At 45.1% G+C, this 14,095-nt stretch overlaps 1 protein-coding gene and 1 long non-coding RNA gene across 4 annotated transcripts in view; one reads left to right on the top strand and one right to left on the bottom strand.

Annotated features, from left to right (window-relative positions):
• PARD3B (par-3 family cell polarity regulator beta) overlaps positions 1-11,260 on the bottom strand; it is a 917,882-nt gene extending 906,622 nt beyond the window's left edge. The window contains exon 1 of one of the 3 annotated variants that reach the window (XM_059702879.1): positions 10,671-11,260. In XM_059702879.1, the coding sequence (XP_059558862.1) occupies positions 10,671-10,790 (120 nt within the window). In that variant the 5' untranslated portion in view covers positions 10,791-11,260. The remainder of the gene's footprint in view (positions 1-10,670) is intronic. The other 2 variants (XM_059702877.1, XM_059702878.1) reach the window with 2 other exon arrangements.
• A 169-nt stretch (positions 11,261-11,429) lies between these two features.
• The window catches only part of LOC132238151 (uncharacterized), a 44,039-nt gene continuing 41,373 nt past the window's right edge, over positions 11,430-14,095 (top strand). The window contains exon 1 of the long non-coding RNA XR_009453736.1: positions 11,430-11,744. This is a non-coding gene — a long non-coding RNA (uncharacterized LOC132238151). The remainder of the gene's footprint in view (positions 11,745-14,095) is intronic.

The raw sequence follows: 14,095 nt of genomic DNA, 5'->3' as shown, positions 1-14,095 counted from the left end.
GATCAAACACTGCTGTCACAGCTCAAGCCCACTGAATCTCTATAAATGTGCCTTTAAATGCAGAGACAGAGTATTTATCCATCTTGCATCTCCTCAACTCTGTGCTACAAAAGGAAGTAATCCAGAACCCAATATTTAAAGTTACCAATACTATTAACATGTCATGACAAAAGAAATATGGGATGACAAGTAAAACTCTTCCCATTTCTCCAAAATTGTATGAAGCCATCCAGACTTCTAGGCCAAGAAGAGTCTTAGCTCACGTGCTGGGCATTCACCAAGTCTCAAGATCCAAGTCTTATATATACATAAGGTACTTGGCATTATAATCCACAGAGAAATCTATTTATGGTCTTATAATGCGTACTTGACTTTAGCAACTTACCTTCAGCCTCCAGCCTCACACCTTTTCTCAATCCATAAAACAATGGGATCTTAGAGCTATGGGGATTTTCGATGACCCACCCAATGTCCTCTAAACATCAGGTAGCCCCACTGGTTTCCTAAATATGGGCCCTAACCCATTAGTGGACAGTGAAATCAATGCAATGTTTCCCAACAACTTTTTTAAATAAAAAATTTAGACTGAAAATATCAGAGGGCATCATCCACAGTGAGGGCAAGTATACTCATGAAACTTTTATTTGCGTTGTGTATATGTGTTGTGGATACTGGGTCATGAAGGAGAGTCTATTATTACTGTATTTATCAGTCAAAACCCTGGCAGGAAATAGATGGTTCACAATTAGGCTCTTAGGAGTTTAACCAAGAAACTACTTATAAAGGCTTATAGAGGGTTAAGGGAAAACATTAAGGAATAGTGCTCTTAGCAGTGGTGAACCCTTCCATCCTCTAGGACCCCAGAGGTCAGAGAAGAGAGCAGATGCCAATACAGTGAACAGAAAAGTGTGGGGAGGGCAGCCTGATAGGAGCCATGGCCTTCAGTGAAGAGAGGAGCCAATCCACAGTGGTTTGGCCAGAAGGGAGCTGCCTACACTCCCTGCTCCTGCTGGGGCCTCTGCCATGGCTGACCCCAACTAGAAGCCAGAGAGCTAGAGAGTCCACATTCTCCGCCTTTCGGGTCACAGATGGGGCTGGAGGAAGGTCGAGGACTTCCAGCCACTTTGAGTCTCTATCACAAAAGTCAGGGGTGGGTGGGGCAGGGGGAAGCACAGTATAGTCCAATGATGACGAACCTTTTGAGCTCAGCGTGTCAGCATTTTGAAAAACCCTAACTTAACTCTGGTGCTGTGTCACATACAGAAATTTTTTGATATTTGCAACCATAGTCAAACAAAGACTTATATTTTCGATATTTATTTTATATATTTAAATGCCATTTAACAAAGAAAAATCAACCAAAAACATGAGTTCGCGTGTCACCTCTGACACGCGTGTCATAGGTTCACCATCACTGGTATAATCCATGCATTCAGCAACTTAGTTCGAATGCTCTTATTTCTAGATGCCACATTTTTTCCACATCTGCCCTCAAATCCCAATCTTGCAATGAGGCTCTAATCCAAGGCCAAACAGCTGATGCAAAAGATTAGCATCTTGATGAACTCACGATTTATGATCTCAGCCAGCCCCCCAACACTTCCCGACAACCCGTTCATCCATCTTCTGTCTCCCACCGCTCCTCCGGCTCTCTATGAGGGCACAGACCATCTCTTACTTGTCTCTGTATCCCCAGGCCTTGGAGCCTAGAACACCGCTGCAGACATTGAAATGTCTGTTGAATAGTGCCTACAAAAATCTCACACTGCTTCTTCTCCCCATTTCTACCCAGAGAGACTCAACTCCCAAAAGTCTGATTACTTTGCCCTGAAATCTCAAAGACCATTTTCTCTTCTGCCTCAATATGTGTAACCTCTACTCCCACAGCAACACATGGGCCAGTTTCTCCACCTCCAGTCTGTTTCCTTTGTCTCCATTAGTCAGACAAAAAGGCAAATCACACAATATCAGCACCGGCCTAGACTCCTCAAGCTCTTTAGCTAGTCATTGCCAAAGGCCTCCTGGCTCTGACCCTGCCTTCACCGTAACGGTCTCGTCCCCTACTATTCCCCCCCACAATCACATCTCCTACTACTCCTTCCCACAATCACCCTTGGAAAATTTTCCATAATATTCTTCTCTTCCCCTACTCAAAGGCAGATGTAGGCCGTGTCTCTCTCTCTCTCTCTCTCTCTCTCTCTCTCTCTCTCTCTCTCTCTCTCTCATCAATAAAAATTTGGACTTAGAAGTCACCATGGGTTGAGGTACCAGATCTTGATAGCCTTTTGGATAGAAAGTAGCTGAGGTAGGTGTGAGAAGAGGGTAACATAACAGAAATACCAAATTTTCTAAAAATCATCTCCATTTTTAGAATTTCATTTCAATAATTTTAGACTCGTGCAAATAACATAAAGGTATTTGTAATAAAACCAACACGGCCCTAACTGGTTTGGCTCAGTGGATAGAGCGTCAGCCTGTGGACTCAAGGGTCCCAGGTTTGATTCCAGTCAAGGGCATGTACCTTGGTTGCGGGCACATCCCCGGTGGGGAGTGTGCAGGAGGCAGCTGATCGATGTTTCTCTCTCATCGATGATTCTAACTCTCTATCCCTCTCCCTTCCTCTCTGTAAAAAATCAATAAAATATATTTTTTAAAAAACCAACATGACATTAAGGAAGCAAGAAAATCCCTTAGGGTGGCACCCAAGGGCCTTCACAATCCAGTCCAAGTTAGTCTGGGCACCTCCACTCCTCCCTGGGCTACACTCAACTTTCCACAACCCTCTCAGCCAGCGGATGCCTTCTCACTTCCTTCCCTCCACCTGGAAAGCCTCATCCCACTTCTCTACCTGGCAAATTCCTCATCAAGCTTCCCAACAGTCTCAGTCCTTTGTTTCAGAGCATTCCTTACCTCCACTGTATCCAGGCAAACATTCCACTGGCTCATTCTCGGGTGTGCCTCATCCCCCAGAAGGCTGTGAAACTCATCAACGCCAGAGACAGTGACTGATGAATCTCCACATGTCCATCACTGAGGCCAGCTTTGTGACCAGGTACATCGGTGGCCCTTCAAAGAATTCTACACTTGCTGTTATTCAGCTCCTTGTATAATCCTCTCCCTTGAATCTGGGCTGAACCTGTTACTTGCTGGAACTAATGGAACATGGCAGAACACATCATGCCAGTTGCAGGTCTAAGCCTGAAGGGTGCCTGGCAGCTTCCAATTTTGCACCCTTTGGAGCCTGAGCTGCCATGTAAGAAGTGATACCCTGCTGCAGAGTTCTGTGGAGAAAAATAAAAAGCAGAAAAGCAATATAGAGGATGGCTGGAGGGGTTATAGTTATAAATAGTGTGGTCAGGAAGGTTTGTGGAGAAGGAAACTATCTTTTAAGATGAAAAAGATAAGGAAGGCAGGTAGGTGGATAACTGCGGGCAAATATTTTAGGTGGAGAAAACAGCACATAAGGTAGACCCTGCCTGGCATGTTTGAGTAACAGCCAAGATATCAGTGTGGCTGGGGGAGAGAGAGGGGATCTGAATGGTAAGAAATAGTGTCTCGTCATCCCCAAGACCAACCAAGTTCAATGTTTCATGGGGAGGACACACAGGACTCAGCATATGGCCATTCTCACAGCCATGACTTACTCCAGCAAGCGGGCAGAGAGCCAGAGTAGGAGAGGGACAAGGCACATGGGTGAAGTCTGGAAAAAAACTGGGCACGAGCTTCCGAGGATCCTCTCAAGTTGGATGCCCCCTGCCCCTGTTCCCAGTAACGAGTTTTGATAGCACATGTGAAATGTCGTTTACCAGGGAGGCTCGTTAGAACCTCGGCATCCAAGGTTTTGAGGGGGGGCTGATGGCATAGATCCCTCCTCTACCTAGCGGCCTCAAAAGTTCCAGACCTCCAGAAAAAAAAGCAGGTATTCAGCACTAACCATATTGTTTGCGTGAACAATTATGGCACAGTGAGTCATTCTCTTCAAGGAGTGGTGGAAACCCTCCCCAAATCTCAGCTCCCAGATGCCAATTAAGGACCAGCCTTGCAAGTAGGCCTAAGGTCAGCAGTCTCAGAGCAGAGGTGCTAACTTTCTGACCTGCATATTGATTGCATATGGATCATAAGAGAAAAAGGGAAATCAAGGGTGATCACAAGAATTTCTGATCTGAGCAACTAGAAGGATGGAATTGCCATTTAATGAGATGGGAAGACTAGTGGGAGGGGTGGATTTGGAGTAGGGGATCTGGAATTCAGTTTGGCACATGCTAAGTGTAAGGTTCCTCCTTGACATCCATGCAAAGTTGTCAAGGACTCTGCCCTGTTGGAGCTTGGGGTTCTTAGGAGAGATCTGGGGTGTCACTAAACAGATGGTATTTGGAGCCTTATGTTAGATGAGCTCATCCAGAAGCATCTAAGTCTCACTGAAAATGTCTAGATTTTTGTTCACCCTCCCTGTTGGCCTACCCTCCACCTAATCCCGGAAGTGGAGGGAGCATTAGGCTGGTGCATCAAATGTATTAAGCCTCAACCTGCTCTGTAAGTCAGCTGGGTTTTGCTCTTGTCTTGGTGGAGGATTTAAGAATATAAAGGCTCTCTCTACTGCCTGTGGATACCAAAGAGTAGTAAACAAAGATCCCTTTCTGATGGCAAAGTTCTCAACAGAGCAGAGAGCAAGGTCTATAAGAAGGTCAGGTAAAGGTCTTCCTGGGATCTGAGCTGCAGACCAGTGGTTTGCAAATGCAGCTGAGAGAAATTGTCGGAGGAGCTTTGGACCTGAACTGTCCAATAAGGTAAGTCTCTTGTGACTATTTAACTTTAAATTAATTAAAATGTAAAATTCAGTTCCTCAATTGCACTAGCCACATTTTAAGTACTTAGTAGCCAGACAAGGCTAGAGGCTACCCTATTGGAACACACAGACGCAGAACATTGGGCTTCACTGCTTTAGACTTTCCAAGAGAGGCCCAAAGCTCTGCATTTTTAATACACAACTTAGATTATTTCAATAACCAATCACCTCAGCAAACACCGTCTCATAAAAACCTGACAATATCATTTGCTCAACTTCCTCAAAGAGAATCTGTGGGACGAATACCCCGGGAATGAATACTAAGCCATTTGAGCACAGTGCTCCAAACTACAAATCAGGGCTGTGATCATCCCACGTGGGACAATTAACTTAGCTCAGATTAACTAAACTACAGTCAAGACCATGGTCAATATATCCTGTTAGGCCATAGGGGAAAGTGAGAGAAGGTCCAGGGGCCACAAACTCAAAACTCTACCAACAAGCCAGCCAAACAGCAACAGTGCAGGAAGTGGGCCATAAGTAAGCAAATAGGAATGAGATTAAGAGGACAGTAACTTAGACTCACTTTCGGGAGGCAATAATGGAAGTGAGAGCATCACTTCTAAAGAGAAAAGACATGCCTCCGCTGCCACTAAGGATTGCTATGTGGGAAACTGAAGCTCAGAATTGTCAGAGCTTCAGTCCTGTTCCCTCCCCCTCTCCCCCTGCAAAAAAAAAAAAAAAAGATGGAAATCTGTAGTGTTGCATGAAATCTCAAAATATTTAAACATGGCAACTAAGTCAAAATATAACACTGAGTGGAACTAAAAAGCACATCTGTGGATCACAGCCGGCCCCATGAGCACTGTGTTTGCAAACTTAGAGGCTGTCCAATGAAAGTCAGGTAGCAGAACTACAACCAATCAGAAGCAAGTGCCACTCTCATGGTGAGTCAGTGCCATCCGAACGCTGGGAAGAACATCTAGTCCACACATTACGACAGAAGAGAAATGAACAGAAAATAAAGCACTCAAGTAAGTCAGTGCCCACAAAGCATTTTCAATATGATGGTCCTAGTTTTTGTGTAAAACACACAAAAAAAAACCTTAAATATGGAAACAAGGCATCAAAAGCTGAAAAGTTCAGAAATTCAAGCGTACTAGCTTATTCCTCTACACTAGTCCCATACAACAGCGTACCAGGTTCTCATTATGTACAAGTTCTCTTAGATTCTGATCTCAAATTTAATCAAGAAATAAAGTTGTTACTGTTGACTTGTTCAGATCCGGGAAGCTGGCCTCGGCTTGTAAAACAAACACATTATTCAAAATGTCTGAACACAAAAGAGATTGATTTTGAAAATTTTATCAAATGTTTCATTCATTTAAAAAAAGAGAAAGGAAAAAGGTTTCTCGTACAGTCAGATCCACAAATCAGCTTCTGAAAAATTCTAGCACACCCATTTTCCCATGAACTCAATGTTCATAGTATCTCATTAATTTCATCTGCTGAATACACCATACACTCTTGTTACTAAATAGGTTATTCACTTCAACCTCACCGTGTGTGTGTGTGTGTGTGTGTGTGTGTGCGTGCGCACGCGCGTGTATTTGTGTGTGGGTGTATGTAATCAATGTTCAACTTAATAAATTATTTGAGCTCAGATGAAGCTGCTGAGAGAATTCATACAGGGTAGGAATAAAGAGACAGTTGCTAATGACAGATTGGTCTATAGATGCCTAAGATACAGTATCTGCCATGGAAAAAAATTTAAAACCAAATGAGTTCAGTGATACCAAGATTGGTGGTTGTGGATTGGTGGTTCTCAACTTTGGCTAGGTATTAGAATCACCTAGAGCAGTGATGGCGAACCTTTTGAGCTCGGCGTGTCAGCATTTTGAAAAACCCTAACTTAACTCTGGTGCCGTGTCACATATAGAAATTTTTTGATATTTGCAACCATAGTAGAACAAAGACTTATATTTTTGATATTTATTTTATATATTTAAATGCCATTTAACAAAGAAAAATCAACCAAAAATATGAGTTCTCGTGTCACCTCTGACACGTGTGCCATAGGTTCGCCATCACTGACCTAGAGTGCCTTAAAAATACCAACGTCCAGGCTCCACTCCAAGCCCAGTGCATCAGAATCTTGGAGAAAGCAAGTCAGGCATTTGTATTGTTTTAAATGTGAAATGTTAAAGTTAGAGGTGACTAATAATCAGCCAGAGTTGAGCCCCTGCAGGATATGGGCTCAATCACCCCTTCACCTGTGACACATAATTTTGATGATAAATTAAACTAATTACTCAATGGTCCCCATCTTGACTATTTAAGAAGACAATCTCCTCTCCACTAACTACTTAACTTAATTGGATTTAGAGGCTGGAAGCTGATAAACTACCAGAATCCAAAGACAAGTGATCCCATAATTCTCCCCCATTAGTCAAATCACCTCCCCAATAGAGTTCCTCAGAAACCTCAAAGTTGCAGATTTCAAGTTAGCACCTTCCTCAGTTTCTTCAGCATCCTACCTACTTCCCCACCTTATCTGATGCTGACTCAGCTGGTTCCTCACATTCCACAAATATCGGTCTTATTTGCTTCTTACTTCTCTGATTCTGCCCACAAAACCCAAAATGCCCCCCTTGGCCTTCGCTTACCCTCCAAACGTTAGAAACCCCGAATCTAACCTCAATCGTGAAATCTGACTTTCTCTCATCTAAATTATTCAGGGACCTAAAGAAACCAACTTAACTTACATGGGGTTCTCACCAAATTTGTTTTCTGTGCGGCACTCTCTACCTGGATGAGATCTAGCCCATTTTTCCGTCTATAATTAGACTGAGGGACATTGTTCATACTTCATTTGCAAATCCTGCAATATCTGTCTCAGAAATTAGACTCCTCCCTGACAGACAGAGGTCCCTACAGTAAACGACAATCAAGAGGAAAGTGCGGATGTCCTGCCTCTCCGCAAGAAACAAAATCGCTTTTTCATCATGTTCTTGTAGCAGTTTGTAGATGGAATTGTCTTTTTAAAACAGACTGTAAAAAATAAACAAGGTGGGGAAACTCCAGTGCGTAATAACCTACTGGGCTGTGCAGTTAACGACAGTGTAAGGGCCTGGACACCCAGTGCCTGTGGTCAAATTCTGATTCCACAATGTACTAGTCACATCTCTGTTACGGAGGTGTGACTTTTCTCCCCATCTGTAAAATGGGAATAATAGTACCATCCGCGGGGGGTAAGTCATTTAATACCTGTCAAGCTCCTAGGCCAGTGCCTGCACAGTGTAAGCATGATTCATGTCAGTTGTTATTATTATTACATGCAGGGTGTAAAATCTTGTGGTCCAGGGAAGCAAGCCTTTTAAATCATTTTCACTCTTTTAACACGTTTTCACTGATTTAAATAAATGAACTTATGACTAATTGTTTTTCAAATTGAATTTTGATATTTCTGATCTTTTCCCATTATTTTCTACGTTCAATGGATAAGAGCATGGAATTTGTCAGAGTATTTCTTGACATTTTAGTTTCATTAGGAATCCCACTTAATACTAGTTAAGCCTCATATGATTCCAATATTATTTAAAATGGAACTATGGGAGAGGAATATTTGGGGAGGGGAAAAATATCACTTGCCACTTATTAAATTGAGATTTTAAAAGCCAAAAAAAAAAAGGGAGGGAGGATTTATAAGCTGCAGGTGACCTTTAAATGCCACATTCACTAATATATAAACAAACAGAAAAATTTAATGTCTGGTAGTAATAGTAAACCGGATCAATACAATTATATTATGGATTCTGTGATATTATAAATTATGCTTTCAGTCCAGAATATCAATAACTTTTTAACAACATTTAAGATCAAATTATAATACATTAAATATCACCTAGTTAGTTCCCTGCATGTTATTTATAACCTTATATCTTACTCTATTACCTAGACAGCTCCATGTACTAAACTTCTAAAGATCTATGATTTTAGGGTATAAATTATTTTAATAATGAGTTAAAATGAAAATAATCATCATCTCAGTAAGACAATCCTTCAATCTACTTTAATAATTAGCCTAGAATAATTTTGTTACTATTAACCTTAGCTTACTTTCAGAAGTTAGGGAAATATGACTTCAAAGACAATTGGTTACATGTGTACCTCTCAGTATAACTGAATTACACAATGTAAACAGCACAAGCTATTGTAATAATGTAGCTACAATACATTAGGGTGGATACTCATATAGTTTTATAGGCCTCTTTGATTATTTTCCCAGCTCTACCCCAATTCTATTAGTAAAGAGTTCAGCTTTGGGTATTTTATTTAATATATTTACAGACCTCTCACTCTACAATTCTCAAGCCCTTGGTTGTTCAAGACAACATAAACATGTATCTATCCAGAGTAGAATTTTTTTTCTGTATAATAATTTTTAGCGGGGGCACAGAAGTTGCAGAGATTTTTCTAAACTGCCCAAACTATATATTTGGAAGAAACAAAATCATTGTTATGCCTTGGATAACCTTTAAGGCATTACCAGAAATCACATCTTTCAATCATTAAATTGGTCAACACACCACCTGTACAGTTCTCACAGCATGAGAACAAATAATAAAAGAACAATTGGCCTCTGAAGCAAGAATTTATGACTTATCCTGTTTCAGGAGGGTTTGGGGCAAACAAGATGTTCCATTTGAATATCTGCAATGCCTTCTCCATTGATGAAGACACAGAAGGAAGCCCAGTATGTTACCCAAGCACCTCACAGGGGCTCTAGGGTCCAGCTAAGTCTTGTGAACACGCATTCCACATTTTAAAACACGGCCTGCGCCTCACTTCATGTTTACTTGTTTCTGAGTTCAGGAACAGAGTTAGGGACAGTCTTGGTCCTCGTTGCAACAGTCATCCACGACGTGACACAGACCACACACGTGGTAAATGCTCATGAAATGTGTGGCTTTAAAATATAAACACTTGACATGTAGGCTGGATGGTGTAAGCAAACAGCATCCTTCCACCCAAGTTCCCGCCCAGTCACTCAGGGAGGACAGCTGGCGAGGCTGAAATTCCAAGGCCCCATCAGTTACAACTTCCCAGTGTGTCACTTGCACCAACCAACTTTCAAATTCCAAGGGGGCGAAGTAGGGTGGGCCTTGGGGGGTCACAAACCACACCTGAGGTCAGCAGCGCCTTCAAGGCTTCCCTTGCAAAGCTTTCCCTCAAACAACTTCTCAAGCCGAAACCGGTTTGGCTCAGTGGATAGAGCGTCAGCCTGCGGACTGAAAGGTCCTAGGTTCGATTCCGGTCAAGGGCATGTACCTGGGTTGCGGGCACTTCCCCAGTAGGAGATGTGCAGGAGGCGGCTGATCGATGTTTCTCTCTCATCGATGTTTCTAACTCTCTATCTCTCTCCCTTCTTCTCTGTAAAAAATCAATAAAATATATTTAAAAAAAAAAAAAACAACTTCTCAAGCTGCGCTTCTCAAACTCAGGTCCTGCCAATCACCTGCGAACCTGATTAAAAGCGGAGTCTGGGGCAGTGAGCTTGGATCAGGGTTCGAGAGCCTGCATTGCCAACCACCCCCAGGGGACCCCCACGTTGCGGCTCCCCCCACACCCCTTAGAGAAGCCAGGCCCTCCCACCCCCAAAGACACCCGGGTCGCTGATAGCAGCAACATCCAAAAGTTGTGGCCACAGGTTGTGAAAAACCAAGTTGCCCGGGTGCTCTGCGGCCTCTGAGCGTCGCCAGCCCAGCCGATCGGTCCTCCGGGCAACTGGCCTCCCTCCCTGCGCTCGCGGGGAGACCGCCGGCAGCCGCGCCCCCTCCCCCTCCCCCGCCCCGCGCGCCCCGCGCCCCCCGCGCAGGCTCACCTTCTCCCGGGTCTTCAGGTACCTCTGCAGCGCCTGCTGCGTGAGCTCGCGGACGCGCAGCTGGCCCTCCTTGCAGGGCACCACGATGCCGGTCCTGCCGAAGCACACGGTCACTTTCATCCTGGCCCCCGGCGATCACGCCGGGCCTGGGAACAGGTGTCTGGCCCGGCGGGGGCAGCCCCGTCTCCCGGGACGCGCGGCGCGGGCGGGCCCGGGGTGTCTCTCCCCGGCGCCCCCTCCGGGCCTGGGGCTCGCAGCAGCGCCCCTTGGCCCCGGGCAGGCGGGCTCCTGGGGGCCGGGATCGGGGCAGGGGAGGCAGCGGGAAGGGCTACCTCCCAGGTGGCGGGGCCGGGACGCGGCCGGGCTCCTCCTCCCGTTCCGGCTCCCGCGGCCGCTCAGGCTCCTGCTGGGCCCCGGCCGCGGCGGCTGCTCCGCGCGCGCCAAAACGAAACTGCCGGCCCGGCCCGGCCCGGCCCGGCCTGGCCCTGGCCCTGGCGGCGGCGGGTCGGCCCCAGGCCCGGGGCGGGAGTGGGCGGCGGCGCGCGGGGCCGGAGTTGGGAGGAAACTTTTGCGCTGGTCCCAACTCCGCTGCGGCGCGCGGCGCTCTGGGCTCCGGCGGCCCCGGGGCGGCTGGGCCCGGCTCTTAAAGGGGCCGCGGCGCTCCCGGCTCCACCGCTCCCTCGGCGGCGCGGGGCGGGGAACGCGCCGGCCGGTAACTGGAGCCCGGGAGCCTGGTCCCCTCACTCGGTCTCTCCTTGGCCCCGTCCCTCCAGCACACACGGAGCTCTGGGGAATGGTAACGGGACCCGGGAGCTGCTCACTGGGGAATTGAAACCGGATCTCAGAGAGCACACTGGAGGGAAGGGCCGGGAGCCTGCAGAGCTGCACCCTTAAGTGAGGGGATCGAGCGAGATTCAAGGCGAGCGCGGGAGCAGGTGCTCTGCGCCACGCCCACCGAGCGCCCGCGGGCAGGCTGCTCACAGGTATTGAGCTGCAGCGGTGGCCCAAGGGCCTGCTTGGAAGTTGGCTGAAGCCAGCATCGCAGCTGCCCTCTGAGCCCTGAGATGGCAGAAGGTAAGGGTAGGGATCCTGGGGGGTAACGTGGCAGTGGAGCCATTCCTTGTACAGAGGGAGACAGTATTCCCACAAAAGTTACATCCCGGGCCCGGATATGATTGTTTGTGCTTACGTATATTCTTCCGAATTTGATAATTCTATTGTGCATTTGACGGGAAAAACAAGTTTTAAAACGTTTAGATTCATGATTTGGCAGGTGTGAGTCCATCACCAATTGATATAGGCGTATGTGGTGGGGGGCGGGGGGAGGATTCATCAAATAACGCGTGCATCATTCGTAGCTCCCACAGCAAATGAGCTCCTTATAGCCTAACATCAACCCTATAAATATTGCCCATTCTGTGAATGAAGAATGGGGCTCAGTGCGGCTAAGGGACTGAGCTGACCACGGCGTCAGTTATGCTGAAAGGAAATCATTTCTTCCGAAGCTGAATCTCTGGTCTCCCCAGTCAGTTCTCTCAACAATCCAGTCCATCCAACATGATCCTCAGGCTACATCATGTGTTTCTCTACAAAACGGTTTGTTGCTATGTCAAGACACATAAATTGAACTTGGATTGCCAGTGATAATGTATAGGACATTGAGTTAGTGGGCTCATATGCTTTGAGAGTTTTAAATTATTAACTCATTTATACATGCAATAAGTTATATATATATAGTCTTAAAGGTATGCAGGGCCTTATAGGCAGTCAATGGCATCAAAGAGGATCATGCAGATCAAGTTGATTTTAAGAAAATATATTAGTATAATTTGGTAGCAAATACAATACAAACTAATTTAAATAAACTCAAGACAGAATGTATTTCCTTCTAAAATCAGAAGATCCGAGAGCACTCTTTTGAGGCAAGATTGAAACCCAAAACCGATGTCCTCAGGGGCCTCCTCTCTCCATCCAAAAGGCAAAACAAGAAAATGGAACCAGACGCTCTGTGCATCTTGGTATTGTTTTCACTCTCAGGCAGGATCTCCCAAAGGAGACAAAGATGCCCAGCCTCAAAGCCAGCCATCTCAGACGTCAGGAACCCTTCCTGTGGTGAGGACTTGCATATCCAAGCTTGAGTCCACACCCTCCCTCTGGCGAGATGAAGGCAACAGCGATTGGCCAGACCTTGTTCACCTGCCACCAAATCATATCGACCTGAGAAAAGGGGAGGGAGTAAACCCTCAACAAATGGGTTTACAGAAAACATGTAGCCACCACGAAATATGATCGCTTCCCAACTCTCAAGGAGCTCATAGAGAGGAGGGAAGACAAGGCCTGCAGATGTGGAAAGTTAAGTAGAAACTATACAGCAACAGTGAATTTGATAATTCTGTTGAACACTATTGATTTAGATATCTGCCAGGCACTGTTTTCAGTGAATATAAAATACATATATAAAGATATATATGTTTACATATGTACATATATGTACACAAATGCATCATATATCATGTGTCTATGGTTTTCCTTTACAATGATCTTACAAGATAGATAATTTTATTTTCCTTTTAGACACGAGGAACTGAGGCCAAGGGAGGTTAAGATCACCCTCTTAGAAAGTAGCAGAGGCTGGATTAGAACCCAGGCCTGACTGCAGAGTCTTCAGGAACTGCTATGCTGATTTTACATGGGAAGTACCAAGTGAGAAGAGCAAACAAACAAATCAATAAATGCTAATGCTGTGCATTCATGTATGGCCCTTACTTTTCATATCAGATATTATTAGGACATAAAATTATATGGAGCAAATTTTTAGCTGATGAAATAACTTTGTGTGTTGCCATTCTATATGCTTCATGGCTTTTCAATTGCTCCAGAATCCTCCTCTGCTGCTCAGGTAATGAATAGCTCCTGCTCTTCTTCATTCCACAAACTTCCTCTTGGCCCAGCCTCATCCCCTCACCAATACCTATGGCCCTGACTTTGAGAATGTCCTGGCTTTGAGAAGCCCTGGGTGAACCATGAAGAATACACAGACTCTGCAAATTCCATTCGCAGAAAGACTGAAATTGGGTCTTGTGAGATACAAGCAGAGGTTGTAAGGTTCTGAGATGAATGAAGAGATGAAGCCAGGCATGGATATAAACAATGCATTGTGCAATCCTGCACACCATGGAGTGAACTTTAATGATCCCCAAGTTAGTAATTATAAAAAGAGTTTAGTGTTTACATTTCATGTTTATTAAATAGCCAGATTTAATTTCTTATTCAGCTTATCACAGCATGAATAAAAACATCTTATAATATACTAGTATTAAGAAGTTACATAAAAGAACATAGTTGCAACACAAAGACATTCATGCCCAGCAAATTCCTAAATCAATATTTCCTCTCCCATGGGGCCTCCTGGGCAGAAGACAATG

Source organism: Myotis daubentonii, chromosome 7, assembly GCF_963259705.1.
Source record: "Myotis daubentonii chromosome 7, mMyoDau2.1, whole genome shotgun sequence".
Taxonomy (NCBI): Eukaryota; Metazoa; Chordata; class Mammalia; order Chiroptera; family Vespertilionidae; genus Myotis; species Myotis daubentonii.
The sequence above is the reverse complement of the archived record's forward strand: the minus strand, read 5'-3'. Positions and strand labels throughout refer to the sequence as shown.